The sequence below is a fragment of the Copidosoma floridanum genome, unplaced genomic scaffold, assembly GCF_036245765.1.
Source record: "Copidosoma floridanum isolate Cflo_tuat_1 unplaced genomic scaffold, Cflo_Japanese_pri ptg000029l, whole genome shotgun sequence".
Taxonomy (NCBI): domain Eukaryota; kingdom Metazoa; phylum Arthropoda; class Insecta; order Hymenoptera; family Encyrtidae; genus Copidosoma; species Copidosoma floridanum.
Window position 1 is genome coordinate 4154126 of NW_028321906.1, and position 18446 is coordinate 4172571.

At 37.4% G+C, this 18446-nt stretch overlaps 2 protein-coding genes across 2 annotated transcripts in view; one reads left to right on the forward strand and one right to left on the reverse strand.

Annotated features, from left to right (window-relative positions):
• The first annotated feature begins 2506 nt into the window (after positions 1–2506).
• The window catches only part of LOC106637631 (uncharacterized), a 91682-nt gene continuing 75742 nt past the window's right edge, over positions 2507–18446 (forward strand). The window contains exons 1-3 of the mRNA XM_089595910.1: positions 2507–2665; positions 6810–7281; positions 10989–10999. Coding sequence (XP_089452036.1) covers positions 2507–2665; positions 6810–7281; positions 10989–10999 — 642 coding nt within the window. The remainder of the gene's footprint in view (positions 2666–6809; positions 7282–10988; positions 11000–18446) is intronic.
• The window catches only part of LOC149373698 (regulator of chromosome condensation-like), a 30821-nt gene continuing 23617 nt past the window's right edge, over positions 11243–18446 (reverse strand). The window contains exons 3-7 of the mRNA XM_089595911.1: positions 13033–13152; positions 12434–12810; positions 11966–12329; positions 11614–11886; positions 11243–11532 (exon numbers count right to left, since the gene is read on the reverse strand). Of these exons, the coding sequence (XP_089452037.1) occupies positions 11351–11532; positions 11614–11886; positions 11966–12329; positions 12434–12810; positions 13033–13152 (1316 nt within the window). The 3' untranslated portion in view covers positions 11243–11350. The remainder of the gene's footprint in view (positions 11533–11613; positions 11887–11965; positions 12330–12433; positions 12811–13032; positions 13153–18446) is intronic.

Genomic DNA, 18446 nt, shown 5'->3' on the forward strand with positions numbered 1-18446 from the left:
ATGTACAGTGCATCTAAACGATCGAAGATTTGTTGCTACATTTTTTAAAGAATTTTCTAAATACTCGAGAAATTATCTGCAAATTTTCAGTTCTAACGTTGTTTAAATGAAATATGGCGAATATTTTCTAATTTAAAAACATTTCTATGATTTAATAAATACGTTCTCAAGAAAAAAATCATGAGGTTTGTAATTTGAAGTAATGTAACTTTTTAGAATGACATCCAATCCATAAAATAAAATCTCATTACTAACATACTATTGTAACAGTCTTTTGTTGTGATTGAGGTGAGTTGTGTATTTCTGTCAAAACATTTACTTGAGCAACGTAATTAACAAGACATATTTTAAGAACTGAGATCATTCATACAATTATTATTTTTGCAGTTAATAATGACGATCCTTCAAGAGGATAAAACTACTGCATCTTGATTGAAATAGTTTAAAAACAAGTTTCATGCATTAATTTTATTAAGTGATGAAGCAGATTTTTGTAATCATTGAAAATAAGTAAACAATTATACTTATACAAACCTCTACCAATGTATGCTAATTATGATAACTCTTACTAATTTGGAAGCTTGAATAAGGTATTGCTTAATCTCAAGAAGCATGAATTGTTATGTTTTCCATTACGTACAAAACAGCTTCGTGCACTGGATTTGGTTCGTCAACATAATTTTAGACTACGCAATATAAAGGTGGTATGCAAGTGTATTTACTTTACATATGTTTATATCAAATAGCAGCATAATACAAACTAATAATTTCCAACGATTTTCACTGCTGTTACATTATCTACAATTTTGAGACATAAATAGTGCACTCCATCAAGTGAACGACAATGAAACAACCTTACAGAGAACGATTTCTTCTTTAGTTTTTCTGGCGCGTCGCAACTGAAGACCAGCTGAGTCGATAAAACCCGTTCATCGACAAAGACGTGCGGGGAAGAAAAGAAAAACCCTTCCCACCTCTACTGTGAAGCTACAACAAATCGATCAACGTCGCGATTTATCGAACATTGATAACATCATCAAAAAACCCTATGAATCGTGTAACCCACTCAGCGGTAAAAAAAAAAGAAATTGATGATTTGAGACAGTCCTTAGCATTCGAGATTGAAAACAGATTGAGAAAATTATTTTTCAGAGCTATACTCTTTAAGAAAGGAAAAAATAAATAAAAGGGAGTCACCAAAATTTATGATTCCTTGGATGGTACTGGAATAGGATAAAGAGGTTGTTCTCGTCATCGGAAATTGTCAATACAGTCATTATGCTTCCTTTATTTTCTATATAATTGCTAGCGCTGTTATTATCCACAGTTGCAAGAGCAGAAACTCAAAACGCAGAGGCCAGGTGTGACGCTTACAAATTCCTCTCAAGTCAATTACGAAACTTCGTTATGTTATTCGCAAGAGAAGTTATTGGAGTGTTTGGCAGAGAAGATGATAATAATATAGAGAGTAGGGAACATACGAGTAATTTTTGCGAGTTGTGACTCCTCACAAATCACGTGGTGACATTGTTACAGAGACATGTGTGTGTGGGTAATAACAAAACAAAAAATCGACAACAATAGCAAAACGCGCCTGCCCTTAAATCTTAGCCGTCCGACTCCTCCGTCCACAATGGGGGCTCAATTATTCACCGTCGCCCTAATAAATGATCGCAACCCACATCCCGGAGACCCGTGCAGAGACATCGTTTCGTTACATCAACCATTTCCGAGGAACTGAATTATTCCCGGGATAATGTCATTTTGTTAATCAAGAACGAACCAACTCGGCTATCCGTCAATTGGACACGAGGAGGAACAGGACGATCAATACCGAGGTCCGTGCCCCAAACACGTTCGACGTACGCATAAAAACGACCGGCGTAAACAATCGCGGATCCATCCCTCCAGCGCTGAGAGAGAGCGGCACACCTTGACTCGCTCAACCACCGGTGGACCGATCGATGGACCAGCACGACCATATCTCCAGCCGCTAAGGTCCACGAGACACGCAGCATCCCTTACCGACCCCTGGTTTCCTACCACGCACCGATAACCCCTGATCCATCGACGACGCTCGCATTGGGACGCAGGCGCGCCCACACACGCACGCGGTCTCGGCGCAGCTCCGAATTGTCGGCCAGGACGACCAGCTTCTCCAGACGACGCTGGCACTTGAGGCCGCGTGCCGTTCTGCCAGCCCGAGCTGGTGCGTCCACAGCCTCTTAGCGCTCGGCAGACGGGTCGCGAGTGTGTTTACGTGCGCGCGTGCAGTGAGTTTCGAGACGCAAAGCCCCAGTAGTGGCGTATCGAACGGAGCTGTGGTGACGGCTTCGGGTGGCAGTTTCAGCAGGGAGGAGGAAGGTCCATGGAGTCGAAGTGGAAGTGAGAAAATTGGCGGGCCAGCTGCGGCGTGCGATGGGGAGCCAGGGGTGGAGGATTCTCCGGGATCGATAGGCGCATGGTTGAGGCCAGACTGGCACTGCCCAAGGTGACCCGAGCCGGCATGCCCAGCGGGGGAATAGGGGCTGGCAGCATGAGGCCAGCCGAGCTGCAGATGGACCCACGCAGTCTGCCTGGTGCCACGTACCAGCTGCAACAACAACAACAGCCAGGGACAAAAACGCCCACCTTGCCCCAGCAGCAGCAGCAGCATCACATGCAGGTCAGTGAATCCTAGCATCCTGTTATTGTCTGCGTGTATTTCTTCTCATCTCTCTTTTTGGGAGCGCGCGCATCCTCCTGGCACGTACCTCTCGGCTTGATACGTACATGTACATGCAATCTTATCCCTCGCCCTCCCGCACGCATAACCCACTTTTCCATTCATGCGCAACTCCGAGCCTCGTCCATCCATCCTGGAAGAATAGCTCGCGATAAGGTTTAGCCCTCTTTTTATTTCCTTAAATTGAAAATCATTGAAATCAGTATGGCATTATACTGGTGAATATAAGAAAATGCCATTGAAGTGATGGTAACAATGGCATTTGTTGTTTTCCATGGACAGGCTCATGGGGGTTTGGGGGGACAAAAGTGCTTAAAGGAGATGGGTGCATCTGAATTTAGTGTTGGACAGTCGAAGCGTAGTTATTAGCTCCAAACTGCAAAATACGTATGCACGTGGTGTGCGTGTGCAAAACAATTTTTCTTTACGTGGTGGAGAACAATAGTGACATAATTTTTGATAATCGTCAGGGTTTCAGCACTTTTTTTCACTCTGTACTGTGTGTGGTTTGAAAAAGTTAATAATCAAATGAATGCGATACTCGGGGTGTCCAATCCACCCAAAACAAGGCACTTCTGTGCCCCACAATCCACGCTCTCTGGCACATCCAACAGATGACAGTCCCAGCTTATCCTTTTAGAGCGCACGCATGTTCATACATATATGTATACACACACCGTGATGGGTTCTATATATGCGGCTGACCCAATTAAGGGATTTCTACTTAAAGCTGTAAAAACGCGCAACTGTGTGGGTATACGCGTCCCAGCTATCATACGTGTGTTCTTTGTCCCCGCTCACTCCCGAAGCATAACAATGACACACATCACGCATGGGTATTCAATTAAAGCTCGGGCACGGAGATGTGCCTGCCTGTGTATGGGTGATTCCGTGTAACTGACTAAAACGACTCCCTCAGCTCTTATGCTCGTACTGGGGCGAAGGGCATTAATGTGAAGGTTAGGATTTTTGTGAAAAAAGTTGCGCTCTTTTTGCTCCAATCATAGAAAACATAAAACAATTATTAAAAAAAAGGTCACATTGTCTTTTATCATATGCTCCAAATGTGGATACAGGTCAACAACTTTGGGTTGTTGTCGATCTTTTGCCACCAATATTGCAAACAAATTCCTCTATTAACAATCCAAAAAATTCGCATACAATTTGGCCCGAAAACAAAATTGAATCGAGTTCTAAGCCTTACAAATAAGTTACATACAATGATAAGTTTTTAAACTATGTTATATAAGCGAACAATCAGCTGCTATGTTTTTAATCCGTGTTTAAAACTCTCACGTTACCAAGGGCATGAACTTTCAAATTTTAGGTGGATAAAAGTATCCATCTTTTCCGTCCACGTTCATCCCGCAACTCGTATTATTTTTGAAGATAGGAAATATGTGCGTTTTCTTGAATAAATTTTTAAAATCTTCCCTCATGCCTACGAGCTGTAAAAGCTTTTCGAAGCTTGAAATGTCCTTTCCCTTCGTATCAACAGTAAAAGTATCTATTTTTCACGCTTTATGGCAAGGGATTACCGCCAAACTTTCTTTCACCTCTGTTGGGCTAAAATATTAGACATGTGTCTCACCATTTGTATAAAAAAGACTTTTTTCACATCATCCAGTGACGGTAGTGCTACTTTTAACATTAGTAGCAAAGTGGTACACTACTTTAAAAGGTTCTAAAGTAGCTTAAGTAAAAGCTGAGGATCAAGCTTTATCGATTAAAAAAAGTTTTGTACCCTTTAGTACCACCGTTTAGGAGTTATAACGATTTACAATAATATAATGTATTTTCAGAAAATATCTCATTTTTAATTTGATTTCATAATTATTCTTCCAACCTCAGTAACTTTTGATTGATAGACCTTCATTGAACAAAATTTTAAACCGATAAAGTTTATTTCTTACTTTTATTTGAACCAGCAAATCATACTCCAACTATACAAGCAGATAACCTATACTTACCAGAAATATAGACGTAGTTTTTCCAATGATTGACTAAAACTTCCTCATAAAAAATGTTCTTCTTTTTGACTTAATGATATTGTAATGAAGTCGCTTAAAATACTTTTAGTGAAAGGTATTCATCATAAATAAACCATGAAAAACACTGTTTTCAACTAACTTTTTTTAAAACCATTATCCAAGTCATTTTGCGTCAGCTGAGCTGGAATTACCCATACAAGCTTTATGATGCTTAGTCGTGTGTTCTCGTTTGTTCATCCCATGTTCTCCTTTTCTGTCGTGGTCACGCATAATTGATGGCGTGTAAACATGTATATGGTGTTTGCAGCACCTGCTGGGGTTTGTTGATGTTTGAAATTGGAAATGAAGATAATCATTTATGCTTTATCCCTTTAACCTATACTGTTGTTCTTGTCATTTTTTTCTGTGGACGCATTGTTTGAATTTTAATTTGGTATAGCTGTAGTGATTTCAACTTTAATTAGTTTGAGTCCTAGTTTGTTTGTTCGATATATTCTACGTCGACGTTTTTAATTAATCCACTGCACGAGTCTTCTTTTAAGATTCACATACATAAATACATAATCCAAAAATAATTCTCAGGAGAAATTATAATTCAGAAAAAAATTTCTTCTGATAAATCACCCCGGCAGAAGTTGAATTTTTCCTGAAATTAGAGCTTAAGCTGTCATCAATCATGATAAGCATAACTATCAGTGTGAGAGCACACCGTGTCTAACATAAATATCACGTTGATATTTTTTTTCACTTCTGTATCGTAGTTATTTTAATACATTACGTCAATGAAACATATTTATCTACGTGAATGTCATTGTGTAATATCCCATGCCCATAAACTCACGTGCTCATCTTTTTATACTCGTACCTTTGACTGAAATAACATTTCCCCCGGGATTTCTGTTATTAACTCTTTTCATACCTAACATGTCCATTGCGTTGGTGCACACAGGGATGATTCGCATGATTGACGTGATAAGGTTTTCATTTATTATGTACTCTAATAGGTTCCATTTTTTAATTACGACAAACTTCAAATACAATACATTATTAAATAATAGGCATTTAGCATACATAACTACTTCTGCAAAAGTTACTAGAAACAATGACTAGGAATCCAAGTACAGTACAATGCAGTAAGTACTCCTTAATGCACTTGACTTAATATCCACACTTATACGACTCATAAGGGTTGAGTTAGATATTTTATTGTTTAATATTTTCATTACACGTACCTTTTTGTAACCAATTTTTAACTTTAAAAAAAAAAGCTTTATAAAGAAAAGGCGATTTCTTATTTTCTTTTTAATGCTCCTTTTGTACATGAAAATGATGGTTTTTTTTTTTACTGTAATTCTGATTACATTGCATTGAACTAAAAGTTTATGAATACTGAAATATTTGTATAACACGCGTTTAAAAATTTTATTCTCGTGCATTTAAAGATATGGAGAGTAGAGTATAAAGCCACTGCTATTTTTCTCAAACCTTGACTAAAAAAATTAAATCGATATGACACTTTTTCATACTCAAACTCAAGGTAGTAGCTTTTTAAAAATCAAAATAAAGATGTTACTTTTTTTTGTTATTAAATTGATTACGCATTACGTTAATGAACAGTTCAGACTAATTTTAATATTTAACAAAGTAAACGAGATGTTTGTCGAAACTAATATTTTATTAATTTTTACGTATAGATAGATACATGATTTCTTTCTTTAAACATAGAAATTTTCTGCTTTACTTTTTGTTCAAACTTTTAATACTCTAATTGTGAAGATGGTCAAAAAAAATCCATTCTAATTAAATTTGTAATTTCTAATGATTTATACACAAGAAAAACAAATTTGATTGTTTTGAAAGTTAATTACGTCTGCTCGATTCTTGGCAGTGTTTACATTTAATTTTATTGATTCTACATAATTTAGATAACTTGCAAAGTGCCTTACAACCTACTATTGGTCATAATACTTTGTTAGAACAGAAAATAAGTTATGACGATTGTTTATGTTAAAAGTAATATACTTATGAAATTAAAAAAAAAAAAAAATTTTAATAAAGAAAAATGTCCGATTCCCCAATATGATGATCCACAGGTGGACGTGTCGACTCAGGTGGACCTCCACGATACATCGTCGCTGCAGCGCGGTGCAACACCGCTTTACTCTCGCGAGGACATCAAAGAGCAGTACTGCATAACCAGCCGCCAGCTGGACGCCGTGGAGAAGTCGGGCAGTGGTATATTCGGCTGCCTGACGAGCCGCGGACCCTCACCCTGCAGCGCATCTGCCAAGGCTTCCATCCTCTCGGCTTGCGTCCGCAGTGCCCCGAGCGAGGAGAACCTCTTCGACGCGCCCTACCCCTACCCCTACCACAAGCGCGTGCCGGCCCCGTCAACCCTCTCGGCTCGCGCAATGATGATGCCCCCCGTTGTGTATCAACCACCCTACTCGACCTACCCCCGGCAGGTGGCCTTCACGCGCTACCACTATCCTCTGAGCAGCTATCCAGGTTACGACGAGGACGACTGGTTCGACAGTTCCTACATTCCACGCCGGCTCAAGAGTAGTCTAGCCACTTTCTCGGATTCCAAGAGGTACGTAAGTGCTCATATCGAATTGAAATATATAAAATGTGGTGCTGCGATTGTTGCAACAAACATATCTTTTTGTGGTCACCAAGACTCATCGATTTAAAAGAAAAAAAAAAAAAAAAAAAATTTTTAAATGTACTACACTTCCAAATACGTAAGAATAAAAGCATACAATGCAATTTAGTACGGATACAAGTGTTGGAGTAGAATTTAAGATGAGAAGCCATTCGAACCTACCAAGGCTCATCTCATTTTAGTAAATGTATGCATATATTGTACAACGCATACAGATTTTTGCCGACAAGAATTTTTACTCCAAAATCTCTTTTAAAATACTACCGTCGACTATTTTACATCACCCTTACATGTACAGTTTACCAAAAAAGTTCTCTGAATAATAATGAAACTTTTTTTTAACATAATTATTTCTAATACAAGATATTTACAACTATGGCCAAACGCTCTTTGTACCATGATAATTGATCTTGGTAAAATATATTCTATGTTTTTTATAAAAACATTTAAAACCACCGAGTACACAATTCATTAGTGCATTTCAATGATGAAACTAAAAAAATTATGTACGCCTGACCAATGCTGTACTTATACTACTTATTCCAGCGAAATATCACACGCATCTGTCCGTTGCAACAAATTAAAAGGTCAACTCTACCTCAATGCTCTGCCACGAAAAAAAAAATACTTTTTTATTTGTAAAAAAAAACAAGAACTGTTTTGTTTATTAAATGCAGTTATTTTCAAAATAAAGTTACAATCAATTGAAACTTTAACTTTGAGAAAGGGCCAAAAAACCAATATATTGGCACATAAAAAAAAAATTCCCCAATTTTTAGTTGTTGATGAAATTATTCATGTTTTTGATATTTCTACATGTTTTAATATAATTTAATTCCAATTTACCACTTCTACCTTACCACCCCTTATCCCATAACTTTCTAGCTTGAACTTTTTAAAAATATTACTTTAGTTTATTTGCTTAAAAATAATATTGAAAATAAATTACTGTTATGAAAAATTTTTATGCTACTATTGATGTAGTACAGCTTAGTTTCGTATAGATTGATGTATTATAGATTACTGACACATTCGGTCTCAAGCCCGTATTCAAAAGCAGAGGGTGTTTCGAAATTCTGGTTGCAAGACGGAATGGGTAGTGTTATCGTATTGTACATTTTTGTTGGTGTATTGTATTTTCGACAAAAAATCGGATTCAGCATCAAAATGCATTGGAAATATATATGTTCACTCATACATTGAAAATAATTCGATATTCTATCAAAAAGGGTAGTCTTACCCCATTTTAGGGATTGTTTTAGGGTTTATAATATTATCGCCACTGAATTCATAGTCAACGTCAAAAAGTACGTCGAAAACATATATCTTCACTATTACATTGAAAATCATTTGATTTTCTAACTGAAAGGGTAGTTTTTATCCCATTGTGGGGTTGTTTTATTATATTTTTGCCACCAAATTTGAAGTCAGAAATGAAAAATACAACGGAAACAGATATCTTTACTCACGCATTGAAAATCATTTGATTTTCTAATAGAAAGGGTAGTTTTAGGGCTTGCTTTAGGATTTATTGTAATTTTGACATCAGGTTCGAAATCAGAATCGAAAAATACATAGAAAATGTATATCTGCACTTATAAAAAAACAATTTTGTTTGAGTTCAAAATTCTTAACATAGACGAGCAATTCCCTTACAGGCCGGAAAGCCTGTATATTGGCAGAACCCGTGAACCACACTTAGTCTATGACCAATCATTGATATAGAGTACCTTTTATACCACTTTCCTAAGGGTAAAATACCCCCCTGAAATTCCAGCCCTCTAAGGGTTAATTACAGTATTTGAAATTATTTCAACAAATATTGATGGTGTTGTAATTAAAATATTTTAAATACATTAAAGAAAATTTTAAAAAACTTAATACTTTATTTTAAATACAACATTACAAACAACATGTATTAATTACACAAATTTTAAAACAGAATTATATTTGATCAATAGATTTTAAATAATGTGGTTGAAATACAAATGTATTTGATGAAAGTATTTTAATTTATTTAATGGAATACGTGTGTATTTTAAATAATTCACTACAATTATAATTGTATTTCAAATTTTTTCTTGAAGTACTTCATTAATTAATTGTATTTCAAATATTTAAATTAAAAACTTGACTTAATATATTAGTATTTAATTGACTAATTGAAGTAATAGAGTCAAACAAAAGTATAATTTTTCAACATGTTTGAATTGAAAACAGAGTTGTCCTAGACAAATAGCGTTACCATGAAATTCAAAGTTTACATTTTTTGTCATTCTAGGGCCATACCTATATATTATATATAATGACTCAAAGTAAAATCGGCACTGTCAAATCTTGTCTATTAGTATTACTCAAACTCAACCTTATTAAATTTTTGTAAAAGATCCTAAGGTGAATTTATTGCTAGATATATGTTGTGTGAGGGTGTGCGGTGTGTAGTTTTTTTGTTCTCGTAATACTCACAATTCTTATGTAATATTAAAACTCTTATGTATGATACCTCTTATGTAATATTAAAACACAAACATGTATACCTACACATTAATTTTGAGTCTTAACTTATGAGGATAAATGTTTATAATTTATTATTTTTATATGAAATTTTTGTTTTAAAACCATTATAAAGCGTTTTTAAGCTAAAAATTGTACGGAGCTACTTTTAGATCTGAAGGTTTTATGTTCTATACAAAAAAAATTCTGATACTGGATGACATCATTCAATTAATAAATCTCTGTCAAGCTCAGCACTTTTATGTACATACATATGAACAGTCATATGAACTTGAACCGTAGGAGATTAGTAAAACTAACGCTTTTATAACCTCTTAGCGTATATATATGCATAAGTATGTAAGAAAATGACTGTTCGCATACCGCCACACATTGCGGGTTGATGAGCAAGCTACGTAGCAACAATTTGAATTAAATGAGTTATATTGATACTTATATGAAGCAGCTTATATAATAGATGCAACGTATATAAATTAAGAGATAATATAAATTAAAGAAGAAAATATGCGTTTATAAATTAAAATTTGAATAAACTTAAAGAGAAAAGTATTAAAATTTAAAAATACGATGATTTTTTATGAAACATAAAATCAAATTTTATCAACTAGTTTAATTAATTAATTAACTTAAATAAATCATCCGAAGACTGTAGACGAACAAATGATCCAAAGAATGTAGACGAAGACCAAAGTATCTATGAGCCAATTCTCATCAATTCTATTCGCTATGTGTACAATTTTGAAGCAGCGCCATCCTAGGGAAAAACGAGAACTATTGGTCTGACACAGCAGAAGGCAATATTCGCGATATGTGCTTGATACCAATAGGAACACAGCACCTCGATTGATACACGAAAGGTTCTGTGTTTATTATATCACGAATTAATACAATGTCTCAAGTGGTACAATCCTATGTGAATAACTAAAGACAAAATTTGTACTACAAGCACTATAAGCGCTTGAGTATTACTTCAACACAAGTCCGTGTACTGTGTGATACGAGATATATTTTATTAGTTTGCAATGCAGTCAACACAGACCTCCTCTGACCAATCAAAGAGCTCCGTTAGCCCTATACCGGCGTGTTCCCACAGTATGTACACACGTTCATATGATACGCTTTGAGGATCAGACCCCAGCTAAAAACTCTAAGAAATACACAGTATCCAATGTATTTCACTGCGTTTTTTAATAAACATGTCTGAGTAAAATATTTACATGCTACTCATAATTTTATTAAAAATTTAACCCCTAGAATGGTTGTCGATGTATAAACACATAACTTTCTAATTATAGTAATGCTTAGCAGTCTGCTAGCAGAAGACAAACATATCGTTTAGTTTCACATATTAGCACATCAGGTATTGCTGAGATCGCTTTTTCAGCTTGTGCACGTAGCGAATACCTGTCAAAGATGTACTGGTCCTTCAGGTATCAGATGGAGGGCAGCATACCATTATATTAACGAAGAATGTGGTTTTTTTACTAAAACAATCGTGTGCTGCCCTCCTCCAGATACCTGGAGGACGAATGCATCTTTGACGTGTTTTGAATTAATTAATTCAGGCTCGTATATATCTTCCTCTTTACCAGTTCCTAACTGACCTTCCGAGCCCATGCCCCAGGCATAGAGTGTTCCTGAAAAAAATTGTCGAGATTAATTCGTTATCGTATATTGTAGACATTAATTTTTATTTCGCATACTATAATTAGACTTACCAGTATTTGTGACGGCAAACGACTGTGCAGTACCAGCTGCCACGTCAATACACTTTAAGTTTTCCAGCTTGGGCACTGGCATCAGCTCCTGAGCATCCTCGCATAGGCTCCCAAGGCCTAATCTTCCGTATTCCTTACGCCCGATTGTATAAACTCGTCCTTTATCGTTCACAGCAACAGTGTGATGCTGACCTGAGCTGATTTGCATCCATCTGTGTCTGCTGAATGTGTTCGAAACCTTAGGGTGTAAGGTTCTATCACATCCTTTGAGACCTAAAATTAAATGAAAAATAAGTTATTTGAATCAGGTCAAACATTTATTTTAAAAATTTTCTTATAAAAACTAACATACCGATCTGGTTATAATTGTTAAGTCCACAAACATACAGGTCGCCATTCCCTGCTTCAACGAATGTGGAAAAGCTTCCAGCCCAGATGTTTTTAATACTGATATTCTTTTTTATGTTAAAGTGGACTTTCTCTGGGGTGAGGAGATGGTCCTTTCCTCGTCTTGTATGGCGGTCTACTTTTCTAATGGAAACTCTGCCGAGCTGGCCCTGCTCGGCACATCCCAATGTTAACACTGTGCCAGTGTTATCGAGTAGCACAAGATGGTCCGAACCAGATGATATTTTCAGAAATTTTTTATTTGGAAGTATGTTAGTCGGAGCCTCTTCTTTTTTTCTCGTCACCAGCCCTAATGTTCCATGCGAATCCTACAAAGTGAAATCATGTGACAATTTATTAAAATGCTTATTACTGCTACCTGAATTATTAGTTCTTAGTTTTTTTCATTATAAATTAACAAGCTTTCTCTTACCCGAAATGCTCCCCAACAATAAACCCTCCCATCTTCAAGGAGAGCGGCACTATGGGAATCACCCGCGGTTACTTGTAAAGCCCGCGCAGGTAACTCTACAAATCCCGGGGTAGATTCTCCACACTCTGTAGTGTCTCTCCCCAATGCCCCTTCGTCGTTGCAACCAAAAGTTGCAACGCGACCATCTTTGGTGAGGATTATGTTATGCATGCCTCCTCCAGCAATGGAAATTACATCTGTTAATTGCGAGACTTCCGTGAATCTTGTTTTTTCTAGGACTTCCTCTCCTAGTCCCAGCTGGCCAGTGTCCCCTTGGCCACATGTAAGTGTCGCACCACAAGTGCTCCCTTGTCGGCGGATCTCTTTAGCTACTGGATCTAAAAAATGTGAATTATCATTATCTGGGGAGTACTAGATTTTTGTTCGTCATTAATTTCATGGGACAGATTTATGGGCTTATAATGTTAGATTAACTTGTAACTTTTTACATTAGTTTGATCTAGCAAATTGTGTGAAAAACTGCATCTACGATATTATGGCAACCACAAAAAAATCCTGCGATATGGTTCAAAATGTGCAAAAAACTAGAATTCACGTACCCTCAATCTCCAATATTTCTTGCTTTTTTTTACAAGTCCTAGCCCGTTTTACGGGTATGGCTGACTTGTCTTGCGGTACTGAAGACTTTCGTTTGAATGTGACTTTTTTATTCGGTGGCACTGTTGAGAAATAGATAAACAAAGGGTTATTTAGTTATACTCGAATGAATAATAAAGCAACAAAAATAGCATATGTGTATGGTAATAGGTTTAAAAAATAAATTATCTCTTCAATATAGAAGTTAACACAGTTGCGAAAGACCTTTCGAAGCTATGTCATTGAGCCAGTTGAACCATGATAGTAAGCTTGTTACACAGTTTCTTTAAAAGCAACTGTTACCTATTTGTGCTTTTCTACTGTTTGTAAGCTATTTAGTAACGCATATTATTGTCTAATATTAGTTTAGGTTTCAAAAGTACAAAAAACAATCACGTGTTTGAAGATCACGTGGGATTGCCGTTGTTAGGTTTCAAGTATAGGATAAGGATTGTTCGCTACCACAAGATTTGTGAATATATTAGAGCATCCATGTACCTATACTCTTCTTTTTTATCGTGTATGTATTAAAATCTATCATATAAATCGCAATATAAAAATGCTTATTAGAAAACCTAAATCAAAGTTTAATCAGCGTGGGCGACCAGATGCATTCTTTATCGTATCTTTCAAGGAGATCGGTTTATTAGCAATTTTTTTTCTATATTATAGTACTCTACGTCCGGCTCCTTTAATAAGGGCACTACTATAGGCACTTAGCACTTGGGAAAGGGACAAGGAAAGGAATGGGAAGCCTCTCATTACTGGGAGGGGGGTAGGGGAAAATTAGGCAATTTTGCTACGAGAAGGTAGCCCTAAAAACTCTCCTCGAGGAGAATTTCGTGATGAAAAAGCACATGTGAAAAATCTCATAGAGACTTGCCTGAAAAGTCGCACTGACCGAGAATCGAACCACGGTCTCCCGCATGCCAACCCACGACCTAGCCAACTGAGCCACTGCGCGCTCCTCAACAATTTTAAGTAATATTTGTTTCAAATAATCCTAGTAACTTTTATTGGTGTGAGAGTATTGGATCAAAATACCTAGACCTACATACTCAAATTTCTGAGGTAAGGTCAAAAGTTTCAGGCGAAGTGATTCTGGCAAGCGTAGCGTGAGAATTAGTCCAGTGGTATTTTGGCGTAGTTTAGAAGATTAGAAAATTTTAGTGGGTAACGCACGCCTTTTTCAAAATCGATCAACGCAAATTCTCTGCAAGGAAGTACAGTTATCTGCGATTTGAGTAAGAGTTACACTGCGAGATAGTATGAGTGCGTGTGTGCATTGGACTCTGAAAGACGTTCTATCGTGAAAATTATACCTAACTTAAATGAAAAGAGTAGAGTCTTAAAGTGTGACCTTGAAGTGAAGGTGCAAGGCGTGACGCGCTTGGCAGCGTTATCATCCACCGCGAGACCTGTGATTAGTTGAATAGGCCGTATTCTAGACCTATATTCCTGGTGTTCCATGATTAGTGGCTAATGGAAGTGACAAGGGTGAGTGGTTTTCTAGAGTGTGGTGAGCTGATTTGGAAATGACGGTTGAATTGCATTAATACTTGTGCTGCAGCGTGTTTAGTTTTAAACCGACGAATTCTCATACTTGAGGTAACAAAGCTCTCTTAGCGCTAAATAAAAGGGTCCTTGCGACCTTTCGTGTGCGATAAATATGTAATTATTAACAATATAATATTTTCAATAATACGTGTAAATACTATATATCTCTCTCTAAAGTCACTTTTTTGTAATTTTGTCTCTCTTTAGAAACAATTTCCTGTCTATGTATTATTCCTTTTTCTTTGCTTACGAAAAGTGTCGGCTTGCCCAGGCTTTCTCTCCATCTTTTTATGTCTAGACATGCTCAGTCTTTTACCCGCAAATAAGCAACGAACTTTACTTATCTGTCCTTGTTGTTGTTGTACTGCCATTTGATACTAACGTAACATGCTCACCAGAAAATAGACAATAAGTATCGCAAATCATGTGAACTTAACTCAATATAATTTAACAATTTGAAGGAGACTAAGAAATCATAAAAAAAGTAAATAATAGTTGTCTCATGATTTAAAAAACCTTTAATTTTATAATAGCCAATCACAGTGTATCTTGTGGCTCGGGTTATTATAATTTTGATATAGCTAAGTACAGCAGTGTCAGTGATTATTCGCTTCGTGTAGCAATTTAACACGATGCCACCAGCAGAGGAAGACTTGTCGATATTAACTAATAATAAAACATAGAATTTCATAGACAATGATCGTTAAAAGCGTTTATTTCAACAATAATGTATATTTAACGACTAATGTAACTTTTTTAGGTGTTGAATATTCTTATAAGTTGAAAATACCTATTTTATAGTGCTGTTTGACCCCCGTTCGGACCACTGTCTTGGCTGGTACTTGAATAGCCCGGTCTCACCAACCAATCGCCCGTCCTGCATTTTGGAGAGGTCTCTAGCGGGAGCAGCGTGTGTGGCGCCCTCCGAACGGTGGGCGCGTTTGGAGTGAGTCGTCTTGAACGAGTCAACACTGCATCACCGTTTTTTTTCTCTCCTAGGTCTTGTCTCGTCTACATAGTGTTCTTTCACTTGAGACTCTACTTGTACCGAATTGAATGAACCGATTTTTGAAAAGACACAAGGGCAAGTGTAGTTGATTTATCCGCCCAACATCTGGTCCTTCGAGCCGGATCGCGCGTCACAGCAGCGTGATGATCGTCTGGGTGCAACGCTTATCGTTATGATGTGAGTACATAATATATATGCATTAGCATTAGTGCGCACCTCTCCACCATTGCCTCGGGAGCATTGAGCTCTTGGCAGCAAGTGATGCCGCGAGGTTGGTGATTGCTCGGGAAAAGGCGTGTGCCAGGTTCTGCTGGGTTATGATCTTGTCGAGGTCGTATCACCCATCAACTCGAGAGAGTTCTTGAGAGTCCTCTCCATGTAGTGGCCGTGGTCGCCGTGTGCCCGCGCCTCATGCAGAGAACCGTGTATGTTGGTTAGGAAATGCCGCGGCCGCCATGAGCCCGCGTCGCATACCAGGCTCGCGTCAAGGCACGCTGTGTAGGTTATGAACTGCCGCGGCCGCCACGTGCCCGCGCCGCATGCCACTCTGTATTGATATGCGCCACATACGTTAAACGGAGTATATATCGAACTCTCTGTCGTTTACAGGGACGACCGCACTACGTCTTTGCTCGCAACGCAGCGATCACTCGGGAACGTCATCGCATGATTCTCGCAGACCGCCATTGACACCCAGGATAATTAGTGGACCCTGGGTCTTGTTGAAGCTCGGCTCCAGCTTCTCGACGAGTATTGACTGGCGTGACTTTCAGGCTAACCATGTAGCCCTGCTGGAAGTGGCCACAACCGCCACGGCAGATGCTGCGGGTAACGTGTACGCCTCAGCTGAGACCGACTATATTGCTGCACTGTCCCGCATCCACGACCACCACAGCCGCTTACAGCCAAAGCCGCCTCATTTTCCGGCTCTTTCAACCGAACTTACTCAGCGTCGTGGGCCAAGACTGCCGTCCATCAGCATCCCTCAGTTTTCTGGTTGGCGGGAGGACTGGGAGTCCTTCCACGACCTGTTCAAAGCTCTGGTCCACAACGAGCCTCAACTTACCGACGTCGAGCGCCTTTACTATTTAAAGTCGCTTGTGCAAGGGGACGCCAAAGCTGCTCTCGACACCGTTCAGACTGTTGGCACCAACTACAGCACTGCATGGAGTCTCCTCGGGAATCGGTATGAGCACTGCCGGTTGCTTGTGCACGATCATCTCTCGGCGTTGCGCAGCATCAAACCCATGCGAAAATAGTCCGCTAAAGGTCTACAGACACTGTTGGACACCCTTGAGTGCCATCGAGACCAACTCCGCGCTCTAGGTCGCCCTGAGGACCACTGGGACGATTGGTTCGTCTTACTCGCCACCACGAGCTTGGCTCCATCGACTAGACAGGCCTGGGATACGGAAGCGCCTACGCGCCACCTAGCCAGCTAGCCCCGTAGCTAGCTATCTAGCCTGGTGAACATTATATTTCATGGTGAGTATAGACCGTGACGATTTAACACTCGAAAATCCGAGTATCAGGCAGTATGAGCATCGGTATCGATGTATCAATGTCTTTACGATTAATACATATATGTATACATACATATAAAAGGTGATAATGATAAATCGTGTACATATGTGTACATACATGTGAAGGTTATGTTAAAATATTTATACAGTTTACAGTTTTACAAACACACAGATGTGTACGTAACACATACATGAATATATATATATATATATATATATATATATATATATATATATATATATATATATATATATATATATATATATATATATATATATATATATATATATATATATATATATATATATATATATATATATATATATATATATATATATATATATATATTTAAAAAGTGTAAATATACACAAGATATGTGTGTCAGTATATATACATATATAAAACAGCAAATACCTATATGTATATGTTAATTAATTATGAATGTTTACCACCTATATATACATTAATATGTAAGCATGTGTATGTACAGTATTAATGTAGATGTAATTAACATATACATATAGGTATACTAGCAGCCCCCCGTCTCGGCTTCGCCCGAGACTTACTAAATAAAACACCGTAGTGTGTTGACACATAATGTGAAACATTTTTAGTTAAAAAATTTTACACATATTTCCGATACATCTCAGAACAAAAATCTTCTTATTAAAAACATATTTTTTCGGAATCCATATAGTTTATTTGGTCAAATAATAAGGTGTACAAATTCAAAAAAATAATTATGCTGAAAAGTACTGTGCGTTCTTTATGCCATAAAATAATCGATGGCTATAAGAAGTTGTTGATTTGGTTTCTTCTGTGTAATTCACGAAAAGGGCTATTTTTTAAAGCTGTTAAAATTTAAAACCCCCAAAAAATTTATATTAAAAAAAAATTGTTTTTTCTCATATCTCACAATTTTATTACCAGAGCAACAAAGTCCTGGACCTTAAACCCAACATTTTTATTGCCACAAAAACACAAATACATTTTCTACTCATTAAAAAATCTGAAGTAGGATCTTTAAAGATTCCAGAGATTGCTGTGAGGGTACAATGAAAAGCTGATCTCTCACGTAATGGACTCTTAAGTTGACGATTTTGACGCTGCTGTTTCAATCTCGATAAATTTTCTGCGTCAGTTTCTTGACGCCTCAAATTGTATTCATTAGATACATTTGAGGTTTTCTTTCCAATATACCCTTTTGCGACTATTGGTATGCTTACAACTTTTATGACCCCTAAAGGCTATTTTCAGTCAACTTTGTTAATTTTAATACATTTGTTG